The sequence below is a fragment of the Schistocerca cancellata genome, chromosome 2 (assembly GCF_023864275.1).
Source record: "Schistocerca cancellata isolate TAMUIC-IGC-003103 chromosome 2, iqSchCanc2.1, whole genome shotgun sequence".
In the NCBI taxonomy this organism is placed as follows: domain Eukaryota; kingdom Metazoa; phylum Arthropoda; class Insecta; order Orthoptera; family Acrididae; genus Schistocerca; species Schistocerca cancellata.
Window position 1 is genome coordinate 191,641,143 of NC_064627.1, and position 27,913 is coordinate 191,669,055.

The window sequence follows — 27,913 nt, forward strand, 5'->3', positions numbered from 1 at the left end:
AACAAAGTCGCATTAACTGAGTTACTATTAAATTCGGTTGTTTCATAAGAAATTATAGCTACAGTTTTGAAGATAATAAATACCTGATTACAACAAACGCAAATTCTAAAAATGCTTTTCAAATTTAGTATCGAGATTCTGCATGAGAAATGTAAATAACAATATTTGATACAAAATAATTAGTATGTCGTTAATTATAACAGAAATGTCGTTGCTAACAGATTTTGGAGTGCTTGACATAATGCGGAAATAGATTTGAGATTCAAATTTTACGTAATAATCTTGTTTTGATTAAATGATCGAAATAATAGTTTGTTTATGACAGAAAGTTCTAGAACTCGTAATTATGGAATTAATTACAATGAATCTGGTTTGAGTTTTTATAGAAACATATCTTGAGCCTGAACCTAACTATCAGTGCATCAGTTAGCCAGAAATATAAGCAAACTAATTTTCACGTTCTATGAAATAATCGAATTTTGACAATCAATTTCCCATTCAATGACTGAAATTATTTTAAAATTAACATTTCTAGGTGATTATTGTCTTGTATTTACACAAATTAAAGAATTAGTTTGTAAATTTCGTAAAATTGAGGATTACAATAAGATACTTTTCCAATAATCAAAAATTCCTGTTAATTGTATTTCAATGAGCTGTAGTTGACTAAATAGGTGTGGTTATATTTTATGTATTTCGTGTGCAGTGCTACTTGATGCAATATAGAGCACAAAAAGTTGTATTTTAACATTTGATGTACTGTGAAATAAGTATCGTATAATACATAACAGCGTGGTACCGAATACTTTATAAAAGAGTCCCCATAGTGTGTCTTATCACACTGGCCATTATCCGCAGGAAGTATATAAATAATCGTTTTATAAACTGAAAGACCTTTTACTTGCTGCAGTCTATATTTATTCAAGTTCCAGAGGCGTTTCGCCTTTCACATTAAGGCACTTTCAGTAGATATTTATCGGCAATAATATAGTTTTGTTTTATATGAGCTACTTTCAGATTAGAAAACTGTCCACACTCGTTACATAAATAATTTATTAATTACAGTTGCTAGTTTTTCCGGCCAACATCTGCGTTTCCTCTCATCTAATCATAGGTTAGAGGTCGCACTGTCATTTCACTTTTAAAATAACGACACTTTTTAGGCCATGAACTTTCTGTTTTGTAGCTTTCATATTTCGTAAGCAAACTGCTATGGGACACCGTTACTGGTCTGGCACTAACTGAACATTTTTGTTATGAGAAATTTGTGTGACTTGTGCCCTATGTATTACATGTAAATAATAAACATAATTTACCGCCTGTTTTAATAATTTTATTTAGCACATTTTTGGCACCCGTTGTGGCGCCATTCCAATCCATTTGAATATTGTTTATTTAGTATACAATGGTAAAGCTCATACTGTGGTAAAGCCAAATTCGAAACTATACTCTCTCAACAGTGAGAGCTGTAAGTACACCATTGTACCAGAGCCTCTTTGCGGCTTGGGAATAAACGTGAAGAGAAGTTCCGAAGCAATTATGTATTCGCGACGGAAATTAAGAAGTAAAACAGCAGAAGAGAGAGAGAGAGAAATGCAAAATTTTTACCATATTGAGTGACTGACTGTGAGCGAAGTCCCATTGTTGTCATAGGCCATGAATATGGGACGTACGATTCATATCGCATATTTGTCTAGCTGGACGTAGGATGTGGAACGTCATAGTTAGCCATGTTTATGCTATTCACACTCAGTTGCTTACCGTGTGTTTCAGTTTCACTACTTTGTCTATATTCTTTTTAACATGCGCTTATACCCCTCCCAACTCAAGTGCCTATTTGTTGTCTGGTGTGATGTTTAAACACCATATCACGTACATATGTTTCCTTTTTATAACCGAGGGCTGACATACACTTCACTCTGTTGCCTCCTTACCACTAGCGTCTCGCTGTTTCACTATAGTCTGCAGTCGGAGTCCTTAAGTAGTTCACAGTTTGCCTTAACTGACTGAAAAGATTGGTTTACTACATATATCTGACTATGCGTTTATATCCTATCTATTATGGATGACACGTTACATATCACAGAGTTTTATCTGTTTCGTATGCACAACGCAAGAGGAACGCAGTTCTACTCATCAGGTTAGTTTAGCCTAGCAGCTTTTTAGACCGTAAGAAATAAACCTATGTACATACACCTTCTAATTAATATGTGTATCAGCCTTTCTGGGTGATATACCCATTGAGTAGGCTATTTACTTTTCAGTAGCTAATACACTGTATGACAGTGGAGCAGTTTATGTAGCCTTTTACAGTTTTAGTACTAGAATACTCTCCTGCTCATTGCACGATGTTTCAAAAATACTTTTAAAACTTTGGGGACAATTTTCGTACACCAAACCAAGAAAAAAAAAGTTACATAAACAAACGTGCGAAAATCCTTCATTTTCGAGTTATTAATGAAAGTTGATGTTCAACCATTTCCAGGTACAAGCGTACAACTTCACTTATCTACAGACCAGTTTGACTCATTGTATCCTAGATAGCGTTTTGATGCCATGGAGACTTGTTTGGATTCGTCATTCGTCTGTCTTCAACGTGCCCATTGTGTACATGTACTTCAGGTAGTGAGTTAACTAAAAGTGCTTCGTTCATATATGGCAGGATAACCATTTAGTGAGCAGGTAGGCATGAATTTTATGTACGGCCGCACGAATGGTGATGGACACGAGGCTGCATGGACGTCCCAGAGGGCGTTTCCAGACCGAAGTCAGCGGAGTCATCCAACCTTTGGTGCTGTGTATCGTCACTCTGCTGAGACAGCACAACAGATTACTGACCGAGGAGACAACGTACTGCCCGTACATCTGACCAGGAAGAGCACGTTATATGGGCTGTCGAAGAAGAGCCAGGCATCTGCGCAAGATAAGTGGCCCTGGCAAGTGGTACATTTCCAAGTTCAGCATGGAGGATTCTCATGCAAGCGTATCATCTTCAACGTGTGCAGGACCTTCCGCCGATCAACCACCACGAGAGAACTTTTGCCGATGGTCTGTTGGACCAATCCGTAGTTTGTCTCTTCAGTTTTGTTTACTTGTTTACAGGTAAGGCAAAGTTTGGAAAATATGGTTCAAATGGTTCAAATGGCTCTGAGCACTATGGGACATAACTGCTGAGGTCATCAGTCCCCTAGAACTTAGAACTACTTAAACCTAACTAACCTAAGGACATCACACACATCCATGCCCGAGGCAGGATTCGAACCTGCGACCGTAGCAGTCCCGCGGTTCCGGACTGCATCGCCTAGAACCGCACGACCACCGCGGCCGGCTTGGAAAATATGAAGATGGTATCTGTTCTTTCGGACATGCCAGAAAGATACCATATTCATATAGATAAGGCTTACCAGCCAATGCTCTTCTTCAATGCGGATGCACTCACATTGCTCAAATTCTCACGGGAATCGGTAGATCGACTGCCGCGAGTAATGAGTATGGTGGGCAGGGGCACTACAAATGTATGGTGTGGACAGTAAGCTGGAAATATGGGTCTCACGAGAAGCGTGCCAGAGATAAGTCCCTGCTGTCGCACTACCCTATGTTTACTCGATGGCTCAGTCGGATAGAGCGTCTGCCATATTAGCAGGAGATCCCGGGTTCGAGTCCTGGTTGGGGCACACATTTTCAACTGTTCCCGTTAATATTTATCAACGCCTGTAAGCAGCCAATGGTCTAGATTTCAATGTAATTTCAGGTTTGGAAGAGGTGGAATAATAAATTCCCACAACAGGCCACGTATGGGCCGACTGCAATGCTCATGCTACAGTTCAGGTTAGATATCAGCATCAGTTTAAGACTAATGTGTAGGCTGGATTTGTAGGTGACTATCTGGTAGGGCCATATGTTTTCCCAGCAGGTGTTATAGGTGATGTCTACAGGGACTTTATTTGCTCCAAGACTTACTATAAGAAACATGTGGTTTAGGCGTGGTGGAGCTCCAGCACATTTCAATCTCAGTGTTCGAGATGCACTGGCTGGTATCTACCTTGACAAATGAATAAGTAGATCTATGGCCTACACATCTGCCGGCCTCAACTCTTTGGGTTATTATCTCTGGGGGCACCTTAAGCAATTGGTCTATGCGGCAAACCACCCTGATGAAGAAACTTTATAGACGTGACACGGAAGCCTGCGAAACCGTTCGAAACAGTCAGTGAGTATTCGAAAGAGCGCGATAACCCATGATTCGACGAATTCATGTGTGTTTAGAAGCAAGAGGACGACATTTCGAACATTTATTGTCTGTTTCTGTGTTGATGAGCACCAATCAACTGAAGTACAAACTTTCATTAAAAACCCGAAAAGAACGAGTTTCGGACACAAGTTAATTAAAACTTTTTTTCTTGTTTTGATGTAAGAAAGCTGTCTCCAAAGTTTATAAAAGAAGTTTTGAAACAACTGTATGATGTAAACTGGTTCAGTATAATTCTGTTAAGAATTAGTGCGATAATGATATGTTAGCTATATAAATATATCTAGGGCGTGAAGATGATGAATTGTATAACCGAAACCGGTTGCTATCAAATAAAACTACCGGATAATTATAATTAAAGTTCGCTTACTCACGGAGGTCCAGTGTGGGCTGTAATTATCGCATGGCAGCGAAACTTGGTAGAAGTGCTAACGCGTTAATGCGGAACCGAATTACGTTGGAAAACAAATTAATTCCAGTTGTGACCATCGGGAGCAAAGCTGGCACTGTGCACTGTTTGTATGGTGGTGTAACATCCACACTGTCATTTGACAACGTGAGTGATCAGTATGGCAAATCGACAAGAGAGATCGTGTTATGTGAACGGCGGCAATTACAGTGCTGCATTGATAGAGTATCGCCGAGTGAAAGGCCTGGGGAGAGACCAGACGTCATTAAATGGTTTAAGAAAGGTGACAATGAAATACGAAAAGACGCGTGAGCTTGCTGTGGCTCCTGGAAGTTATTGATGAGGTCGCTGTCATTGTAACTGACTATGCAGCATGTGACCCTGGTAGTGCCAGTACTCACGCAGTGTCACGAGAATTGTCTATCGCATGGTCAGCAGTACGGAAACTTTCGCGATCTGTTTTACACTGGTATCCGTACAAGATCCAGATGAAGCAGTAACTGAAACCTCATTACCCGCAGCAACGTTCTGTATTTGCTCTTCAGTTTCTGGCACGGATCGAACTTGATGATATGTGGCTGGGCAATATTCTGTGTAGTGACGTGGCACATTTTACACTACAGCATGCGGTGAGGACACAGAACTAACGAATTTGCGTCACTGTTACATTGCGTGCCGTACACGAAGAGTTGTTTGTACTTGCTGTATGTGACTGTGTGGTGTGGATTCGCAAGTACCTTTATTCCCGGTCCTTTCTTATTTGAAAACAATACATCCAGAGGGCCTGTAAGGTGTACCGTGACGTCTGCACGTTATCGAGACCTTCTTGTGCAGAATGTGATTGTTACTTTGGAGTCGGCCGGAGTGGCCGAGCGGCTCTAGGCGCTACAGTCTGGAGCCGCGCAGGTTCGAATCCTGTCTCGGGCATGGATGTGTGTGTTGTCCTTAGGTTAGTTAGGTTCAAGTAGTTCTAATTTCAAGCGGACTGATGACCCCATCAGTTAAGTCACATAGTGCTCAGAGCCATTTGAACCATTTTTTTGTCACTTTGCAAGAGCACAACTATGTGTGGAAACCACTGTTTTCACGCAAGTTGGGCAACATCTCATGTCGCTTGCCCAGCGAAAGATGTGTTTAATGCAACATTCCATGAACTTGTTACTGTCAGTTCCACATGAAAGTGTACACCATAATTTTAAAGGTAACGTCCGCAGGGACATCTTAGGTAGTGGTCTCGAATCTGTAATCAGTACACTTTTGCACAGTGTATAAACAGTGTGAGAGCTGAACATTTTGTTTTGTCGGTTGAGTTTAAAATGAGTGCCAAATATTTGAAGCGTCGCTAGGCTGTGTTCCTAGCAAATCATCCAAAGGGACCAAAGCTTTCATACGGAGTTGCTGCTAAAATTCTTAAAACGTCAAAGACATTTGTTTCGAAGTGGGTCAAACGATGTTTAGAGGTTGGAAACGTGGATGATTTACCGGAGTGAGGGCTAGGGTGCCAAGCTATAATCCATAATGGCGGCGACTGGATTAACTATTAAGTACTTGTGCAATTACGAGGGTCACTGCAAAAGAAATGCATACTTTTTTTTTCTAAATCCATCTTTTATTCTCCATGTTTGGAAGTTTTACAGTGTGTAGATACACCCTTTAGGAACAACATTTTCATTTCTTCACATAATTTCCATCCCTCTCAACTGCCTTACGCCATCCTGGAACCAGCGCCTGCATACCCGCACAGTAAAATTCTGGACCAACCTGTTGGAGGCATTGTTTGGCAGCGTGCACAAGGGAGTCATCATCTTCAAACCTTGTTCCACGAAGAGAGCCTTTCAGTTTCCCAAGAGATGATAGTTACATGGATCCAGGTCAAGACTGCAAGGTGGATGTTTCAGTGTTGTCCATCCGTGTTGTGATCGCTTCCATGGTTTTTTGACTGACATTTGGCCGTGCATTGTCGTGCAACAGCAAAACATCCTGCTTTTCCCGTTTTGATTGAACACAACTCAGTCGAGCTTGAAGTTTCTTCAGTGTCATCACATATGCATCAGAATTTATGGTGGTTCCACCTGGCATGACGTCCACACGCAAGAGTCCTTCGGAATCGAAAAACACTTTAGCCATAACTTTTCCAGCAGAAGGTGTAGTTTTGATTTTTTTTCTTCGTCTCTGGTGAAAAATGATGGAGCCATGTTTCATCACCTGTCACATTTCTTCCAAGAAATTCATTTCCACCATTCTCGGACTGTTCCAAAAGTTCGCTGCATACCGTTTTTCTTGTTTCTTTTTGAGCCACTGTCAACATCCTGGGAACCCACATGGCACAAACCTTTTTTAACGCCAACACTTTCAGTATTCTGCAAACACTTCCTTCCCCTGTCCCAACGTAGCGTGACAATTCGTTCACTGTGATGCGTCTGTCAACAGTCACCAATTCGTTAATTCTCTGCACATTGTCTGGAGTGTGTGCAGTACGAGGCCTGCCGCTGCGAGGACAATCCTCAATATTGCCGTGCCCGCTTTCATCACGTAACCTGCTTGCCCACCGACTAACTGTACTGCGATCGACAGCAGCATCTCCATACACCTATTTCAACCTCTTGTGGATGTTTCCCAATGTCTCGTTTTCACAGCACAGGATTTCTATGACCGCACGTTGCTTCTGACGAACGTCAAGTGTAGCAGCCATCTTGCAGACATGCTGTGGCGGCGCCACTCACGGGAACACCTGCGTCTCGCGACCCGCTGGTCGCGATGCTGATTGGCTGACAGTTAAATTCATGACGTCATATACAGTAGCGAATCATAAGCGCAGCACTGCGACCAGCGGGTTGCAAGACTCTAGTCGAGACGCAAGTAAATAACAGGCGCCATCTTAATTTCAAGGTTTCCGAAGTTGTTGACGTATTCGGTGTTTCTCGTATTGAAGCCTGCGATTTTGCGTATTACAAAAGTAATGATCCGCCGTATTAAAGATCTCTCCAAAAAGTGCCATTTTTAATTCAGTCTTTCATTTCTGTATGAGGAAGCTAGTATTATTGAGTAATTACTGATAGATAAATTGTAGTTGCACATTCTACAAATGATTAAATTAATGCAGTGCTGGCGTTAGATTCATATTCTCGTACTGGCACCTTCAGTGATCTTAAACAAAACACTTGCCAAGTGGTTTTCCGAAAGGAAGTAACAAGGTTTCTAGTAACAGTATAATTCCAGTCTGACTGTATCCCTTAATAAAAGAGATCGAATATATTACAATGTAGTCGCAACTTAGCCAAGAAATTGCATTAAAAGTTGCAGTCACTTTTTGAACACTTTATCGTACCTTCTTCACCTGGCTGAATTTTATGCACATTTCTCAAATGAGCATTCAAATGCTTCCTTACTGAATATTCTCTATCACATACATAACACGCAACAGAACCAGCCATTCCAACGAAATAACTCACTCTCACAAGGTGCAAGGATTTTCACTCACATCAACTGTGAATACGAGAATGTGTGTAGCAAAGACGTTGCATTCGCTCAGATGTCACCTATGCTTCTGATTGGCTACTGTATAAGACGTCATGAATTTAACTTTCAGCCAATCAGCATCGCGACCAGCGGGTCGCGAGACGCAAGTCACGGGAACCGGTTGAACTAAGTTTGAAAACAAGCGGGAAGGATGTATCTACACACTGTAAAACTTTCACACATGCAGAATGAAAACTGTACTTTTTACAAAAATAGTGTGCATTTCTTTTGGAGTGAACCTCGTAGTAATAACATGTATTTTTAAGTAACATATATTTGTAATAGTGTCTTTTATTTGATACAGATAACGGCGTACACTTTCTTGTGGAACTGACTGTATCTTCAGAGGGTTTCGGGATGCACGGCCTGCAAGATCACCTGATCTGGATCCGTGTAACTTCTGGCTCGCGGGATATATAAAATAACGCTCAGATACCACGGGAACTGCTTAGAGGAACTGTTGATCAAATCGTTTTATGGATGCAGCGTCTCGTCGAAGTTTTAGATGCTCATATTGAACAAGTAGTATAAACGGCGATTAATAATAAAATCAACGTTATGCCTTTCGACCTATTTGACCTATTCTTCCCACGTCCCTTTCCTAACTCATTACATATAGAAACGTTTCTATAGGATACAGCGGGGCTAATCCGCCCACGGGGCTAACCCGCCTGAAATAAGAAATGTTGCAACAGTGCACTAGTTCCTCAAAGAGTCAAGATTGTTTTGCCTTCAGTGTGAGCCAGCACCTCTGTGTCGCAGCATGTGGTTGTAGTACTGAAGTTGTCTTTTATGTTATTGACAGGGCAGAAGAACAAACTCTACAGGTAAGTGAATTGTGATTGACTACTGCTGAAGTTAAAAAATACAACCTAACAAATTAAGGTGTACCATTCACAATAATGTGAAATTATAAATTCTTATTGTTACCTGTATAAGAACACATGTTATGTAGTGTGTATATCAACAAATATTGCTGGTTTTTTCTACAAACGTCCTATTTCTCACGCCTTTCCAAGTGTCTGCATATGAGGCTATTTCGCCAGATACACTTGGGGCTACTTCCGCTCAGTTTGGTTATTTATTTAATTGATGTCTTACTGTGAAATTCTAGAGAACACGTTTTCTAGGTTTCTTTCCAGATGGTGCGTACATACTAAAGGAAAAAGCCAAGTGCTTCTTGGTCCGAAGAAGATACAAAACAAGCATTAAGAAGTGCTATAGGCAGCTCCTCTGTATAAAGTGCCAGCAATGTGCTACATTGTTTTACAAAGCGTGTAGGTTCAAAATGACGAAAAACGTTCACTTGTGGTAAATGCTTGTGATTTTGACACCGAAATACACTGAGCGGAAGACCCTCTTGATGGGATGGAATAGCCCACAATTATTAAATTCTTCACATGTTTCTTTAATACTTCGTTCGTGTAAATGAATTTCGAGTTTTTATATGCTAGAATGTAATGGCGACTAAAACACCATAACTGTATCACACCGACAGGTTATTTTAAAAATTTTAGTGTTGTATTATATAGGGTGGACTAGCCCTGCCGTACCCTATGTCTTTCTTTCGTTCACAGCGCCAGATTTGCATCTGGTGGCAAGAATTGGAACTAATTTTTCAAGCATAAATCGGTTCTGCATGAATTCATTACAATATCTGCCAAGTTTTGCTGCCATACGTTAATCATGGCCCACACTGAACATTTGTGCGTAGCTGTACTTTAATTATAACCACCCAGTTTGTGAGACAGTGGCAAGTGCGAGCTAACCTTGGAGTACGGGTAGCAAAAATGAACAGTTGTAACATGCCGGTATTTTAGTTCCCAGTAACCTGTATTTTCGACATTTATTTGGTCTTGGTAATAACAAGTATTTTTTATTGTAACTGAGTAAAGCAACAGAAAATCAGGTAGCCACAGCAGCAGTGGTAAAATTTTTTGTTTATAAATATACGGTTTTTAAAAAAGGAATAATTTTTTTTCTGTGCAATTCGCATTGCTGGTGAAATATTGCCTTATTCTAGAAAATGGGAAAAAAGATGAGTGCTATTTTAATAACAATGCTGATTGAAATGAATAACTAACACATGGCATAAGAAGTGGCACAGTGTTACTCAGGCAATAATGTCCGTTATATGTGAATTGGAAGAGAAGATGGGTGGGGGGTGGGGAGAAAGTAAAGGAAAGCAAGAATCAGAGGCGAAAAGTGAAAATGTGTACCAGATCTGGATTCGAACCCGGGATCTCCTGATTACTAGGCAGGTGAGCTAATAACAGCGCCATCCAGGAAACAGTGTTATCACAAATGCACAGGTTATCTCCGCATGGGTCACGGCCGCCCCACATTTCCATTGAGCACCACTTATACGCAGTTCCTGTCCATTTCCTCAATGTTCGCTACTGTGAGATTCCCACAGGAGGTTGGACGTGCTTGTGCATTTGCACTGAAGGGTGTGAATCCGATGCCCATCTAGGTGAATCAGTTACACTCCTGGAAATTGAAATAAGAACACCGTGAATTCATTGTCCCAGAAAGGGGAAACTTTATTGACACATTCCTGGGGTCAGATACATCACATGATCACAATGACAGAACCACAGGCACATAGACACAGGCAACAGAGCATGCACAATGTCGGCACTAGTACAGTGTATATCCACCTTTCGCAGCAATGCAGGCTGATATTCTCCCATGGAGACGATCGTAGAGATGCTGGATGTAGTCCTGTGGAACGGCTTGCCATGCCATTTCCACCTGGCGCCTCAGTTGGACCAGCGTTCGTGCTGGACGTGCAGACCGCGTGAGACGACGCTTCATCCAGTCCCAAACATGCTCAATGGGGGACAGATCCGGAGATCTTGCTGGCCAGGGTAGTTGACTTACACCTTCTAGAGCACGTTGGGTGGCACGGGATACATGCGGACGCGCATTGTCCTGTTGGAACAGCAAGTTCCCTTGCCGGTCTAGGAACGGTAGAACGATGGGTTCGATGACGGTTTGGATGTACCGTGAACTATTCAGTGTCCCCTCGACGATCACCAGTGGTGTACGGCCAGTGTAGGAGATCGCTCCCCACACCATGATGCCGGGTGTTGGCCCTGTGTGCCTCGGTCGTATGCAGTCCTGATTGTGGCGCTCACCTGCACGGCGCCAAACACGCATACGACCATCATTGGCACCAAGGCAGAAGCGACTCTCATCGCTGAAGACGACACGTCTCCATTCGTCCCTCCATTCACGCCTGTCGCGACACCACTGGAGGCGGGCTGCACGATGTTGGGGCGTGAGCGGAGGACGGCCTAACGGTGTGCGGGACCGTAGCCCAGCTTCATGGAGACGGTTGCGAATGGTCTTCGCCGATACCCCAGGAGCAACAGTGTCCCTAATTTGCTGGGAAGTGGCGGTGCGGTCCCCTACGGCACTGCGTAGGATCCTACGGTCTTGGCGTGCATCCGTGCGTCGCTGCGGTCCGGTCCCAGGTCGACGGGCACGTGCACCTTCCGCCGACCACTGGCGACAACATCGATGTACTGTGGAGAACTCACGCCCCACGTGTTGAGCAATTCGGCGGTACGTCCACCCGGCCTCCCGCATGCCCACTATACGCCCTCGCTCAAAGTCCATCAACTGCACATACGGTTCACGTCCACGCTGTCGCGGCATGCTACCAGTGTTAAAGACTGGGATGGAGCTCCGTATGCCACGGCAAACTGGCTGACACTGACGGCGGCGGTGCACAAATGCTGCGCAGCTAGCGCCATTCGACGGGCAACACCGCGGTTCCTGGTGTGTCCGCTGTGCCGTGCGTGTGATCATTGCTTGTACAGCCCTCTCGCAGTGTCCGGAGCAAGTATGGTGGGTCTGACACACCGGTGTCAATGTGTTCTTTTTTCCATTTCCAGGAGTGTATATGAACGCATGGTGTCTGTTCCTTCAAACATGTCCGAATGAACACACGTGACACGGAATGCGCAGCTGTGATACAGTATATGTAAATTGGAAGTGGAAGGAGGAGAAAGGAAAGGGAAGCCATTACTGACGTCGACTGCATCGGGACATGAAGTAGAATCAGCAGCGACGAGCGAAGATGTGTACCAGACCAGGATTCAAACCTGGGATCTGCTGCTTACTAGGCAGGTGCCTTAACCACTGTGCCATTCGGGACACAGTGTTATCGCAAGTGTGTTGGTTGGTTGGTTTGGGGGAATGACCAGCAACTGTGTTAACTATCTTGGCACGCCTCATGATCGACCCACCCTCCCAATGAGTCCCACTTATCTGCAATCCCTGTCCATTTCCTCCATGCTCGCTACTCTGAGATTTCCGTAGGAGGTCGGACGTATCTGTGCATCTGCGCTGAAGCAGGTGAACCCATTGCCCATCTAGGCGAAACAGTTTTCTGCGGGCTCGTAACTGCACCTCTAAGTGAGCTACGGTTGTTTGTACAAGTTAAACTGTTTCCGACCACGCTTCCTCAGTTCCACGCCTGACCTGCTGTCCGAGGTAATTTTCCAACCGATTTCTCATACACAAACAGCAGTTGACCGGCATTGCATGGAGGAAATAGAGAGGGACTGCAGATAAGTGGGACTCATTGGGAATGTGGGTCGACCGTGTCAGGAAGAACAGACACCACATATTCATGTAGTAATGTTCCCATGGCCGCGTCTCATGGCTTAAGGTGTATTTGCAATGTGTAACACTTGCCCTGAACTAGTCTATACGATAGTTTCTGTCATCACTGGACATTGCAGAATGGCACGCACCCTGGTCTGGAAATACCTTTATGAAATGAAGTGGCAAGAAGTGCAACACTTCTTTTGCTTTAAAATATTAAAGATTTGTCTTGTAATTGTATGATCCCCGATTACAACATGATTTCTGAGCAGGGTTTCAAAAAAATTGGAATCAGTAGGAGAATAGTGGTGATTTTTTGTGGTATTCAACCTCTTACCATTCTTCGAGAAAAGCAGTGAATCGTGGAAAGACTAAGTTTTCTTTTACTTACATAGTTAATTAAATATTTTGATTCCATGTATCTTGAAACTGAGAGAGTGAAAATTTTTCAATCTGTGTTATTTCTATCTTTAATACAGGAAATAATGGGAACAAAAAACCTGAGCCGTGCGCGGCTCGTGTTCACGCCGTTTATTGTTGGTGATCTTCTTTTACGGTACTGCCGCCTCGTTTTCTTATTCCATTTATTGGAGTCACTGACTTCCTACCTCACCTGCCCGTGAACGGCAGCAGCAGTGCTTATCGGTAAGTGCACTGTCGTACCATCTCTGAAGCGATCGATAGTATTTCCAGGTGGTCGTGTGTCTGAGTTCAGTGTTGACGGGCCAGCAGTGAGTTGGGAGGCAGCAGCAATGAAGTCGGGGACGGAGCGCCAGTTAGGCGCTTACAGCCAGTGCTCGCTAACCACTGGCGGCGACACACATGAACTGTCCAACGGAAGGAGATTGGAGCGGGACGACCGTTGGTTGGTCGTTTGGTTGGTCGTGTCATCAGCCGACGTGTATTTGGTCCTTTGACCATTCCTGTGTGTGGTAGTCGTTCGGTTTGGGCAGAGCAGTGAGGAAGTTTCCGTGGCTCGTAGACAGGCCGGAGCTGCTGGCGGCGTGCACGCGCGGTTGGAGTTGTGAGGCGTTTCTTGCGAGAGTTACGAAGTTCGTCACCCACCGATTCTGGACACTAAAGTTGAGTGCTAACTTAACCTACTATCAAGCCTCAAGTGCTATCACATCACTTCGTTTGATACTGGTTGTCGCTTTCTGGGAGATTCGCACAAGCAACAACGTGTGTGCATTGAAGTCGGATAGAACTGCAGCCGTCTTCCTGTGTCGTGTTTAACTTAATTTAATTCATTCCTTCATTAATGAAGTGAACCAGCGGTATCTTCTGCCTTGTGGCCGTTGACGTTCCGGTGACCTGCCCTGATCGTTGACGTGGTTTTCGGCAGTGTATTTTCCTCATCACGTTGATGCTGTCCAGCAGACCGTGTAGTTCGACAGCTGAGGTGTTGTTGGTAGTTTTGGGCGTTTCTTCTGACTTGGCTGGATTGGCCACCAGTATCCACAACATTGTGCTATTGACATCTTGTTGTCATTGTGCTGATCTGGTCGAGCATTGTTGGTTGTTTCGTCGGCTGACTTTTGGTTGGGTTGCCTTCCAGTTAAGAGGTTGTCGGTCTGGCTGCCTGTCTCACCTAAACGTGCGTTAGTGTTACTTCCCAGAACGACCCTTGGAACCTTCTGAGCGCCGCTCCTTGTGTTTTACATAGTGATTTCCTTTTTAGTCTTAAGTACTCTGTGTGGCCTTCAGCCGGGTTTTAGCTTATTAAAATTGCAAGGCTTTTCTTCTTAGGCCTTAAGCCGTAAAATTGTTTGCTGCATGGTGTGTGGCCTTTAGTCGAGTTTTAATCTCTGCTGAAATAAAATTCTAAATCGTTGTCTTGCCCTTACGTCGTAAGATTGTTATTCTTTAGTATGAGGTCTTCAGCCGAGTTTTACAAGAAATATTTTAAGATATGGCCTTCAGCCTTTTCAAATTGAAAGCTTTTCTTCCTAGGCCTTAAGCCCTTAAATTGTTTTGTTGATACGTGGCCTTCAGCCGAGTTTTAATCTCTCTTAAATTGAAAATTAAAAATCCTTTTCTTGTCCTTAAGTCATAAGATTGTTATTCTTTAGTATGAGGCCTTCAGCCGAGTTTTACACGAAATATTTTAAGATAAGGCCTTCAGCCTTTTCAGATTGAAAGCTCTTCTTCCTAGGCCTTAAGCCCTTAAATTGTTTTGCTGATATGTGGCCTTCAGCCGACGTTTCAGCCTATTTAGATTAACCATCGAAAATCTTTATCTTGGCCTTAAGCCGTAACACTGTTCTTGATTAATGTGAGGCCTTCAGCCGAGTTCTATTGGAAAAATTTTAACTAAGGCTTTCAGCCTATTTATACTTAAGATAAAATTTTTTTAAGGAAGAGAAACCTCCAGAAGAACTCCTGTACCTCTATTCCTTGCTTAGGCCTTGTGCCTTGGATTTTCGATGTGGCCTTCAGCGATCTAAATTAAATCGAAGGAGGTCTTTCGTTAAAAGCTTGAGAGTTTTTGATGTTTGCTTATGTTACTGTGTGTTTTAACAAATAAAGTTTATATGTTAAGTGCAAGTGACAGTAACCTATTTTGGCCCCTTTCCACAAATATAACCTCATCCGCTCTGTCCTACTAGCCCAGGGATTTCAAAACCAAAAGTCGGTTATTTCAGAAACGTTTATTTTGAATGGCGTTAAGTCACGTTAAACTGGCGTGGAAAGAAACCGATGTAACTGATAACGGGTAGCTTCAGCGATAGCCGCCGTCCGTACCTTGGAGTAGTTGCGGATGGTCTGCACGGGCGGCTGCTTGGGCTCCTTGGTGCGCGGCGCGCCCGTGGCGGCCAGCGCCGCCCTGCTGCCGGCGGAGCCTCGGTAGCGCTGGGCAGCGGCCGAGGGGTCGGTCTGGCGGCCGTACAGCCCGTTGTAGGGGTCGCTGGAGACGAGCACCACGCCCGCCTGCTCCGTCTCCACCTGCGTGGCGGCCGCCGCCGCCGGCTGCTGGTAGTACTGCGGGTCGTCGTCCTCGGCGGACACCGGCTGCGGCCGGTAGCGGCTCCTGCGGGCGTCCGCTGCCGCAGCCACGCTCAGCAGCGCCGAGACGAGCGCCGCAGTCCACAGCAGCTTCTGCTGACAAACACACCAGGGCATGCTACTTCCACTGTACACTTAGATGGGTCATTCCACGCACATACACCAATACATCATTAAAGCCGTCACCCCTGGAAGGACAGCAAGTAACGGACGCTTACTTCTTGTGTGTACACAGCATAAAACTTCAACGAAATAATAATAATAGCAATAACAACCCACACATCATGCATGAATATATTCGAATGGGGCATCTACATCTACAGCCATGCTCCCCAAGCCACCTGACGGTGTGTGGCGGAGGGCACTTCGAGTGCCTCTATCGGTTCTCCCTTCTATTCCAGTCTCGTATTGTTCGTGGAAAGAAGGATAGTCGGTGTGCTTCTGTGTGGGCTCTAATCTCTCTCATTTTATCCTCATGGTCTCTTCGCGAGATATACGTAGGAAGGAGCAATATACTGCTTGACTCCTCGGCGAAGGTATGTTCTCGAAACTTCAACAAAAGCCCGTACCGAGCTACTGAGCGTCTCTCCTGCAGAGTCTTCCACTGGAGTTTATCTGTCGTCTCCGGAACGATTTCGCGATTACTAAATGATCCTGTAACGAAGCGCACTGCTCTCCGTTGGATCTTCTCTATCTCTTCTATCAACCCTATCTGGTACGGATCCCACACCGCTGAGCAGTATTCAAGCAGTGGGCGAACAGGCGTACTGTAACCTACTTCCTTTGTTTTCGGATTGCATTTTCTTAGGATTCTTCCAATGAATCTCAGTCTGGCATCTGCTTTACCGACGATCAACTTTATATGATCATTCCATTTTAAATCACTCCTAATGCCTACTCCCAGATAATTTATGGAATTAACTGCTTCCAGTTGCTGACCTGCTACATTGTAGCTAAATGATAAAGGGTCTTTCATTCTATGTATTCGCAGCACATTACACTTGTTTACATTGAGATTCAATTGCCATTCCCTGCACCATGCGTCAATTCGTTGCAGATCCTCCTGCATTTCAGTACAATTCTCCATTGTTACAACCTCTCGATATACCACAGCATCATCCACAAAAAGCTTCAGTGAACTTCCGATGTATTCTACAAGGTCATCTATGTACATTGTGAACAGCAACGGTCCCACGACACTCCCCTGCGACACACCTGAAATCACTCTTACTTCGGAAGACTTCTCTCCATTGAGAATGACATGCTGCGTTCTGTTATTTAGGAACTCTTCAATCCAATCACACAATTGGTCTGATAGTCCATATGCTCTTACTTTGTTCATTAAATGACTTCGCGGAACTGTATCAAACGCCTTGCGGAAGTCAAGAAACACGGCATCTACCTGGGAACCCGTGTCTATGGCCCTCTGAGTCTCGTGGACGAATAGCGCGAGCTGGGTTTCACACGATCGTCTTTTTCGAAACCCATGCTGATTCGTACAAAGTAGATTTCTAGTCTCCAGAAAAGTCACTATACTCGAACATAATACGTGTTCCAAAATTCTACAACTGATCGACTTTAGAGATATAGGTCTATAGTCCTGCACATCTGTTCGACGTCCCTTCTTGGAAATGGGGATGACCTGTGCCCTTTTCCAATCCTTTGGAACGCTACGCTTTTTCTAGAGACCTACGGTACACCGCTGCAAGAAGGGGGGCAAGTTCCTTCGCGTACTCTGTGTAAAATCGAACTGGTAGCCCATCAGGTCCACAACTTGGTAATGTGATGAGCATGTTCAAACAAGCAAACGATAATAATTTGAGAAAAACATGGTTGATTTATTGAAGAGAAAGAGCTTCACAAATTGAGCAAATCACTAACGCGTTGAAGCATCTCAGACCCAATGAAGACAGAGTTATTGGATGTCATCCTGAGGGATATCGTGCCAAATTATGTCCATTTACTGTACTAAATCGTCAAAATCTTGAGCTGGTTGGAGGGTCCTGCCGATGATGCTCGAAATGTTCTCAGTTGGGGAGAGATCCGGCGACATCGCTGGACGAGGTGGGGTTCGGCAAACACGAAGACAAGCAGTACAAACTCTCGACATGTGCGGATGGACATTATCTTGCTGAAATGTAAGTCCGGATGGCTTCCCAGGAACGGTAACAAAACGAGGCGTATAATATCGTCCACGTTACCCTGTTCTCTAACGATGACGGGATGAGAACTATTGCGACTGACAATTCGCAATTTTTCACAAACACAACTTTTATTGATGTAAGTTCACAAGGTTGATGGCTGAACAACAAACGAAAGGGAACAATAACGATGCCAGTAAAAGTCGCCTAATTGAGGCAAACAAAAGTTCACTTCTAATTTTCCACAAAGGTTCGTGGTAACACACACACACTAGTAAGAGTCCAATTCAGAGCCGAAGACTTAATCTTCAGCGGTCGCAGTACATGGGCTGGTTCTAGCCCCTAAATAGTTGTCTCCAGCCAGTCAGCTTTTGGCGTAGTGATACTTCCTGCAGGCCGTGGCTCGAGCTCACCTTGCAGGAAGTAGTGCTCGGAATGTCTGTTTCCATTATATTGTATGTAAATAGCCGGTGTTTACCTTGGTGCTTCTGGTACGCCTTGGACACAAACAACCTCGTTCTCTGTGGTGTTATATGGGTTGCCAGCCCTCAGGGGCTACCTTGGCTATGGCATAACAACAATCAAGAGTTACTGTTATGAAAAAAGAAATGTTACCCCAGACCATCACTCCTGATTGTCGAGCCATTAGGCAAACATACTGGCATCCCACAGCTATCTGGGCGTCTCCAGACATGCCTCGACATGGAATCTCATTGACTGGAGTAGAACTGTCTTCGGTGATGAGTCCCGCTTCGAACTGAGCTCTGATGACCAGCAAAGACATGCCTGGAGATGCCCCTGACTCTCGCTCGCCATTCGGCCTCACAGCCAGGAGAAATGGTCTGGGATCTCATTTCATTTTATAGCAGGAACCTTTCGGTTGTCATCTGCGGAACCTTGGAGCAAAATGGTCTGTTGACGATATTCTATGCCTCGTGTTGTTGCCCTTCATGGCACGCCAACCTGGGCATACAATTCAGCAAGATAATGCCCGTCTGCACGCGACGAGGGTTTCTACTGCTTGTCTACGTTCTCGGTACCTTGGGCAGCAAGATCGCCGGATCTTTCCAGAACTAAGAAGGTCTGGAGCATTATCGCCAGGGTACTCCCACCAGCCGCCACTCAGGGACTACATGTTGTGTTGTCATCATCACTTATTCCTTATCGATACTCAAGTCGCCTAATGTGGTGTCAACTGAAAAGATTTGCAACTGGGCGGTCGAACGTAGCCAGGCGAGGACTCTATGGCATCAATGCCGTACTATCATTTCATTACATTCTTGAATAAATCATCCAGTTTTTTCCGAAATTGTGATCATCTACTGGTTTCCATCCCATTCGGATAATTCCTTATTGGTGCCTCGATCTTTTGTCTTTGAGTGTACATGATTAAATTTGTAGGCGATTTGTGGGTGTACAAGGTGTACAATGGTACACAGAGCTGCCACCTCTAGCCGCAAATGACTGTAACCCGACTGGGAATCGAGTCGAACGGAGTCTGGATCACAAATACAGGTACGTCGTCCCATGCTATTTCAAATTCACGGGAAGGTTCATCCACCGTAGTTGTTGGTGACTGGTGGCGACCCAGTCTCTCGATAATCCAGAAACAAGTGTTTTAAAAGTGTGTGAATTCCGCTAAGTGTGCTGATGAGTCAGCAGTCGAACAGGCTAGGTACTTCAGCACAGCATGTACAACATGCAGTTTTGCGATATCTTTTAAAAAGATGACATCACTGAGAGCATGAATATTGGATGCAGCCACTAGCCTTAACGCATCAAATGTGTTACGAATGCCACACTGTAATGTTTTTTCTTAGGACCTCCACACTCGGATGCTGGACAAAGAGATGAGGCTCTTCTTAAATATCGCTTATGTGTCCAGTGTTATTGCTGGATCGCCTATCTGTACTGCCGTGTCAAGAGAAACTATAGCAATGGTTTTCGTGCTGACTATCATTGGTGTTACTGGTATGGTATACCACATGCTATGTAGACAGCTGACTTGCTGCAAACAATCCTATTTCCTGACTAAAGTTACTTGACAAGGATCTATGACGCTGCATGACCAAGAGAACAAATGTCTATCTTTTCATGCGCTAGCCACTCGGAGACACATCGTGGTTGGTTCCCCTGAACCCATCGATTCCATATTCACATGAGAACCATGGGATACATACATACACAGATCACTAGCAAAAAAAAAAGACGTAATGGTAAACCGAGATCTCAGTAGAGCAAGACCCTCTCTTTGTACAAGAATACCTATACACAATGTGTAACGGGTGTAAGTGCAAAAATTTTTACATGTGCTACTTTAAGGTACATAAGTTTGTTGGTTGTTTTTTCTCTGCATCGCACACTTTTCCCAGAAAAACATCACATAATATACTGTCTGGTGTTTTCTGCGGGCTCGTAACTGCACTTCTAAGTGAGCTGCGGCTGTCAGTACAAGTTAAACTTTTTCCGACCACGCGTCCTCACTTCAGCACCAGACCTGCTGTCCGAGGAAAAATAGCATTAATAGCTTCCTCTTGCCGCACGTACTTGGAGGTAATAACCAATCTAAAACCATTCTACTTCTAATAGATATAATTATTAGTCTACAAATGAAGTAAATACCAATGTAACGTTTTTCAGTACACTGTTCTCAGTCACTAAAAAATATCTGCACTTATCCCGTTATACCCTGTATGTTATATATTTTTCTTCCTTGCACAATGCGCAACACGATCTCCTTATAAACAAATACGGTTTCTGATTGAGTAACCCACTCTGTAATCTTTTCTTATATATAGAATGTAGGCGGCGTTACTTATAATACATTGTACGTTTGCACAGTAAAAAATGGTTCAAATGGCTCTGAGCACTATGGGACTTAACATCTGAGGTCATCAGTCCCCTAGACGTAGAACTATTTAAACCTAACTAACCTAAGAACAGCACACACATCCATGCCCGGGGCAGGCTTTGAACCTGCAACCATAGCAGCAGCGCGTTTCCGGACTGAAGCGCCTAGAACCGCTCGGCCACAACGGCCGGCTTGCACAGTAATGGTTACCATTTGCACATCCAAGTGTGTAGTACACTCCACGGGAATTTCATGTTTGTTCCATCTTTTCTTCGTAGTGTGGCGGTTTTAATGTCCAGCAGTGTATGTATTAAGTGAAACAGAAGTTATCTATGTTGCTACCACAAAAACAATGTAAATACTTGTCACATGCAAACCAGTGGCACTGCAGCCCATTTCCTACAGCTATATGTACGAGATGGAGCCAAGTGACGCATTGATTAAGAAAATGTGTTTGAAACGTGAGCAACTACTGTTAATAATTTCGAGGAGCATGTATCCTCAAACGCCACATATAAGCTTATTTTTTCACGTGGATGCGTGTCCAGGTTTGATGAAGCTGGAGAAGACGAAGGCGTACTGGAAAAATAGTTGAGAGTGAAGAAAGAATAGGAAATTGTTAACTGATCCCATTTGGTCATTGCTGTGACCTTCACTTCGAAGACTAGTTTGATGCAGCTCTACAGCCTACTCCTTCCTATGGAAGTCTCTTCATTCCTGTATTTCCATTGCAACCTATATCCATTGGAACCATTCTACCACTGGTCTCCCCCTACAAGTTTTAACCACTACACTTTCCTCCATTACTAGACTGACTAGAATTTTGGGTGTGCTGTGTTAACCAAACACTTCCTTTAGTGAGGTTGTGCCGTATCCTTTTTTTCCTCCTATTCGGTTCAGTAGCTCCTCATTGATTGTTCAGTGTATCTGTCTAAACTTCAGCATTCTTCTGTAATACCACATTTTAAAGGCTTGTATTCTCTCCTGGTTTGAAATGTTTACAGTTGGCGTTTAACTTCCGTACAAGACTACAACTGAGACAAATATCTTCAGACAAGACGATGAAACAATTTTTCTCTTTTTGGTGATCCTTTTATTACCATTGCCAGGGTTTGATTTACGTCTTCTATATTCTCTTATCAGTAATTCTGCTACCTAAATAGCTAAACGCATCTACTACTTATAGCGTCTCATTTCATAACCTAGTTTCCTCTGCATTGCTTGATTTCATTCAACTACATTCCATTAACCTTATTTTACACTGATTAATCTTCATCAGACTCTTTCCAAGACGCAGTTGGTTCTGTTCAACTGCTTTTTCCAGTTACAGTGACAGTGGAAAACCAGAAGTTTTTATTTCTTCTCCCCGAATTTTAATTCCCTTTCCAGTATATCGCCTTGGTTTCGTTTGTTGCTTGGTAAATGTACAGATTGAACAAAATCGGGGATGGGCTACAACCCTGCCTCAGTCCATTCTCAACTACTGCTGCCCTTTCATATCCTACGAATCTTGAATGTGCAGTGTGGTTTACTTAGAAGTTGTGAATAAGCTTTCACTCCCTGTATTTTAAGTCTACTACCTCAGAAATTTTCAAATAAACCTTTCCAGTCTCCAACATCCTACAGATACCAAGCTGTAGCAATGAGTGAAAATTTGTACCAAGGTCAGGATTCGAACCCAAGTCTCCTACGCACTAGGCAGATGCATTAACCAGTTCGCCACCCTGGCACAGTAATTTTTCACAACTGCATGGACTGCCCTAGTACGCCTCCCTCCTCAACCCAAATTCTCATTCACGCCTCAGCCTGTGTGGTATTCCCCATAGACTCGAACAGCGTTGCAGACGCTCTCCATTTGTACTGGAGGAGCACCTCAGTATCGAACTGTGCCAGGTCGGCGTTAATGGTAGGCACATCTGCCTAGTGAGCCGGGTTCGAATCCCAGCCATGTTACAAATTTTCATTTGTTGCTTTAATATGCGTTTATACATCATAGAAATTTTTCGAGTTGGTCATTCGTCTGTGACGTGGCAGTAATACGGCTGCACGGAAACTGACTGGCTACGTAGTCCAGTTACGTGACGCATGCTGGGCAGCGTGGTAATGCCCACTGTGGCCTCCGTTACAATGCGTCGTTAGGAGAAGGGCGTTGCCTGCGGTGAGTTGCGATGTTACGAGGAAGCAGCTCGTAGGAGTCGCGCCCGTTGCGTGAGCCAGCCAGTAACGACCGCCGGGCTGACTGCGCCGACTCGCGCCGCGGACCACTTTCGTCTGGGCCGCTTCAGCGTGACGTCACGGCGCGGTGGTGATGAATGCACGGCCCCGCTCGCCATCACCACAGATGGCGGCCACGAAGGAGCGGCTGGAGGCGTACCGAAGGTCAGGCGCGGCGCTGACCGCCGGAAAGTTGCGGCTCCGCGTCCGGCGGGGCGTGTGGGATTTCCGTCCCATTTACGCTCCCAAAGGAACCGGCTGACTCTTTCCCACAGCGCCCACCAGAACCGGGCTGAGAGCCCTGAGGCGTCCATGGACAGCGAGAGTTCTGACAGGTGGAAGGGTCCGAAGGCAGTGCTTGTAATGAATAGGGAGCACGAGATTAGTGTTTAACATCCCGTCGAAAATGAGGCCATAAGAGACGGAGCACAAGCTCAGATTATGGAAGGATGGGGAAGGAAATCAGCGGTGCCCTTTCAAAGGAATCATCCCACCATTTGCCTGAAGCAGTTTGAGTTCAAATGGTTCAAATGGCTCTGAGCACTGAGGGACTTGACATCGGAGGTCATCAGTCCCCTAGAACTTAGAATTATACTACTGATTAGCTTTTCAGAGCATTCACACTAGGTTGGCACCGGTGGCGACACCTACAACGTGCTGACATCAAAAAAGTTTCCAACCGATTTCTCATACACAAACAGCAGTTGACCGGCGTTCACTGGTGAAACGTTGTTGTGAAGCCTTGTGTAAGGAGGAGAAATGCGTACCAGCACGTTTACGACTTTGATAAAGATCGGATTGTAGCCTATCGCGATAGTGGTTTATCGTATCGCGACACTGCTGCTCGCGTTGGTCGAGATCCATTGATTGTTAGCAGAATATGGAATCGGTGGGTTCAGGAGGGTAATACGGAACGCCGTGCTGGATCCCAACGGCCTCGTATCACTAGCAGTCGAGATGACAGGCATCTTATCCGCATGGCTGTAACGGATCGTGCAGCCACGTCTCGATCCCTGAGTCAACAGATGGGGACTTTGCTAGACAACAACCATCTGCACGAACAGTTCGACGACGTTTGCAGCAGCATGGACTATCAGCTCGGAGACATTGGCTGCGGTTACCCTTGACGCTGCAACAACGACAGGAGTGCCTGCGATGGTGTACTCAACAACGAATCTGGGTGCACGAATGGCAAAACATCATTTTTTCGGATGAATCCAGGTTTTGTTTACAGCATCATGATGGTCGCATCCGTGTTTGGCGACATCGCGGTGAACGCACATTGGAAGCGTGTATTCGTTATCGCCATACTGGCGTATCACCGAGCGTGATGGTATGGGGTGCCATTGGTTACACTTCTCGGTCACCTCTTGTTCGCACTGACGGCACTTTGAACAGTGGACGTTACATTTCAGATGTGTTACGACCAGTGGCTCTACCTTTCATTCGATCCATGTGAAACCCTACATTTCAGTAGGATAATGCACGACCGCATGTTGCAGGTTCTGTACGGACCTTTCTGGATAGAGAAAATGTTAGACTGCTGTCCTGGCCAGCACATTCTCCAGATCTCGCACCAATTGAAAACGTTTGGTCAATGGTGGCCGAGCCACTGGCTCGTCACAATACGCCAGTCACTACTCTTGATGAGCTGTGGTATCGTGATGAAGCTGCATGGGCAGCTGTACCTGTACACGCCATCCAAGCTCTGTTTGACTCAAAGCCCAGGCGTATCAAGACCGTTATTACAGCCAGAGGTGGTTGTTCTGGGTACTGATTTCTCAGGATCTATGCACCCAAATTGCGTGAAAATGTAATCACATGTCAGTTCTAGTATAATATATTTGCCCAATGAATACCCGTTTATCATCTGCAATTCTTCTTGGTGTAGCAATTTTTATGGCCAGTAGTGTACTTAAACCTAACTAACCTAAGGACATCACACATATCCATGCCCCAGGCAGGATTCGAACTGTCGTAATATAACATCTGTGAGGGAAAGGTTGTGCAGAGTAACATTCCTGAAATGGACTGTCCCGTCGGGCGTCCCGACCAGAACCTAATGGTACCACATTTGCATGGGTCATAATATCGATTCTGATCTAGACACCAGCGTCCAACATCACTACATTGTCTGGTTTCTGCTCTCGAAGAAGACTGGATTGCCATTCCTCCACAGACATTTAGACAGCGCATTGAAAGTATCCGCAGCATTCAAGCCTTCATAAAGGGGAAGGGTGGACTCACCCATTATTAATATCCACTAACATGTGTCCAGATACTTTAGACGAGATAGTGTACATCGTCACCTATACTACTCTGCAAACCACCTAATAATATATGGCAGAGCGTACCACCCTCACTCCCCCCCCCCCCCCCCCCCCCGCTTTTCGCCCATTTTCCATTTTCCTGCTCCAATCGCGAGTCGTGTGCGGGAAGAAATGACAGTAAAACTCCGCATGTGCTGTAATCTCTCTAGTTCATAGTCTTCTCGCGAGACATACGTAGGAGAGAGCAATGTGCTGGTATCCTTTCTGGCAGCGTAAACTCTCGAAATTTTAACAGTTAACCACTCTGTTATAGCACAATGCCTTTCTCGTAGCTTCTGCCACTTGAACTGGGTGAGCATCTCCGCGCCGATTTCATCCTTCTTAAACCAACCTGTGACGAAGAACGCTGCACTTCTGTTCATCTCCTTTTTCCTCCCTCTACCTGGTAACGGATTCGAACCAATGAATATCAACTGTTGATCGAATTTGAGTTTTGTAAGCTACCTCCTTTGTAAGTGGACTACGTTTCCTAAGGATTCTTCTAAAGAATCTGCCTTACCTATGATTAGTTTTATGTGGTAGCTCCACCTTAAATCGCTCTGGACGCATACTCCAAGATATTTGATGGGTGTGACAGCTTCAAACGCTGTTCGACAATCATGCAGTCATACAGAGACGGCTCGTTCCGGCTATTTATGAGCAACGCATTACATTTGTTTATGTTGAGGGATGGCCGCCAATTCCTACACCAAGCGTCGATTCTCTGCAGATATTCCTGCATTCCACTAGACTTTTATAATGTTGCGACTTTTATGTATACAATATTACCATCGCCGAACAACCCCAAGGAGCTTCCGACGTTATCCACTACGTCAATTTTACAGGATGTAACGAGACGTGCAGGTATTTCAAAATGGTTCAAATGGCTCTGAGCACTATGGGACTTAACATCTGTGGTCATCAGTCCCCTAGAACTTAGAACTACTTAAACCTAACTAACCTAAGGACATCACACACATCCATGCCCGAGGCAGGATTCGAACCTACGACCGTAGCAGTCGCGCGGTTCCGGACTGAGCGCCAAGAACCGCTAGACCACCGCGGCCGGCGCAGGTATTTCTATTGCAGATAATAACGGTGTACTGAACAAAATTACATCAGTATTTACGGCATTTTCAGACTAATAGTTACAGCCATTACAAGTCGTATAGTTTGAAGTTTGGTTGTATGTCCATATACTTGTGGCCAGAGCAAGCCATTAATGTTTATTTTCTCCTGCGCAGCAAGTCAGGCGTTGCAGTGCGGACACATGGACGCAAAACGATAAGTCTATGCTCATAGGTGTAGTACACCTAGTGCTGCAGTTACGACCACGTGGAAAACATCAAGTATTAAAGTTTATGACGTGTTTGAGAGAAGACTGTTCGATGCAGAGAAAAAACGATCAACACACCGATGTGCGTACATATTAAGATACCAAACAAAAATATCCGGACTTATACTCGTTACACCCTGTAAATAATGTGAACAGTAACGGTTTTGTAATACGCTCGAAATTATGTTTATGTCTGAAGACTCCTCTCCGTTAAGAATGACATACTATGTTCTATTGGTTAGAAATTCTCCAGTCTAACCACAAAGCTAGTGTGATATTTGATGCACATCGTGTTCTTTAGGTGACAGTGTCGAAATATATCGAACACCCTCCCTAATTTAAGGGACAGGCATCAACCTTGGGTCGGGCGCTTACTGCCTTCTTGATCTCGTGGACAGACACAGCCAACTTCGTTTGGTACTATCCTTGTTCTCGGATTTCATGTTGATTCCTACAGAGGATATTTTCGGTCTCCGGAAAGCTCATAATATGCAAGCATAAAATGTGTTCTAACATTCTACGGTAGTACCTACTTCTTCCATTAGTACAGTATGCCAGCTACACAAGAAACGAGTCATATTCATTCTAACAGAGGGTTGGCAACAGTTGTGATTCCCTGTGTCGAGACTCTGGATTCAGTCATTGTCAGTGGCAAACTTCTCATGACACAACGAATAGAGCAGGTCGACTAGATTGCATGGATACAATCCTCAACGTACGGCGCAACGTTTCCAGCGATCTCAGAGATTTCTTAATGGGGTCCGAAGTCAGAGACTTTGTAGGTCAGTCCTGAATCTATTGCGTGCAAAAATTTCTAATTTTAACCATCGTCTGGAAGGACAATGTTGACCTACTTCGTCAGTTTGTCCCACACAGGATTTTTTTAGCCTGGAACCGAGAAGCACACTAGATACGTCGATCTATCGCGATTGTCATTCTACTACCTTTAATCTGACTTCGGGTTGAAAAGATAGCGGCACTCCCTTTACGACTGTATGAGGAATACTTGTGGGTAGATCCATCCCTTAAGTCATAAGGTGACTGATACGCCCAAAGGCAATTCCTTCCTTCAGTCAGTCAAAAAATCGGCAGTTTGCTCCAAACTGTACAGTGCGAACGAGACACAGTCTTTGAAAGCTCCGAGCAATGTCTACATAGCATCTCGTAACAATGATCTAGTGACACTTACCCTAAATCGGGAGACACGATATACGCTGCTATCTAGTATTCTAATCTGGAAAGCACTTCCGATTTGCATCAAA

General features: G+C 44.5%; 1 protein-coding gene across 2 annotated transcripts in view; it reads right to left on the reverse strand.

Moving 5' to 3' along the window:
- LOC126161507 (E1A-binding protein p400-like) overlaps positions 1-27,913 on the reverse strand; it is a 175,710-nt gene that overhangs the window by 66,787 nt on the left and 81,010 nt on the right. Inside the window, exon 2 of one of the 2 annotated variants that reach the window (XM_049917412.1) lies at positions 15,540-15,893. In XM_049917412.1, coding sequence (XP_049773369.1) covers positions 15,540-15,893 — 354 coding nt within the window. Of the gene's footprint in view, positions 1-15,539; positions 15,897-27,913 lie in introns of both variants that reach the window. The other variant, XM_049917411.1, reaches the window with a different exon arrangement.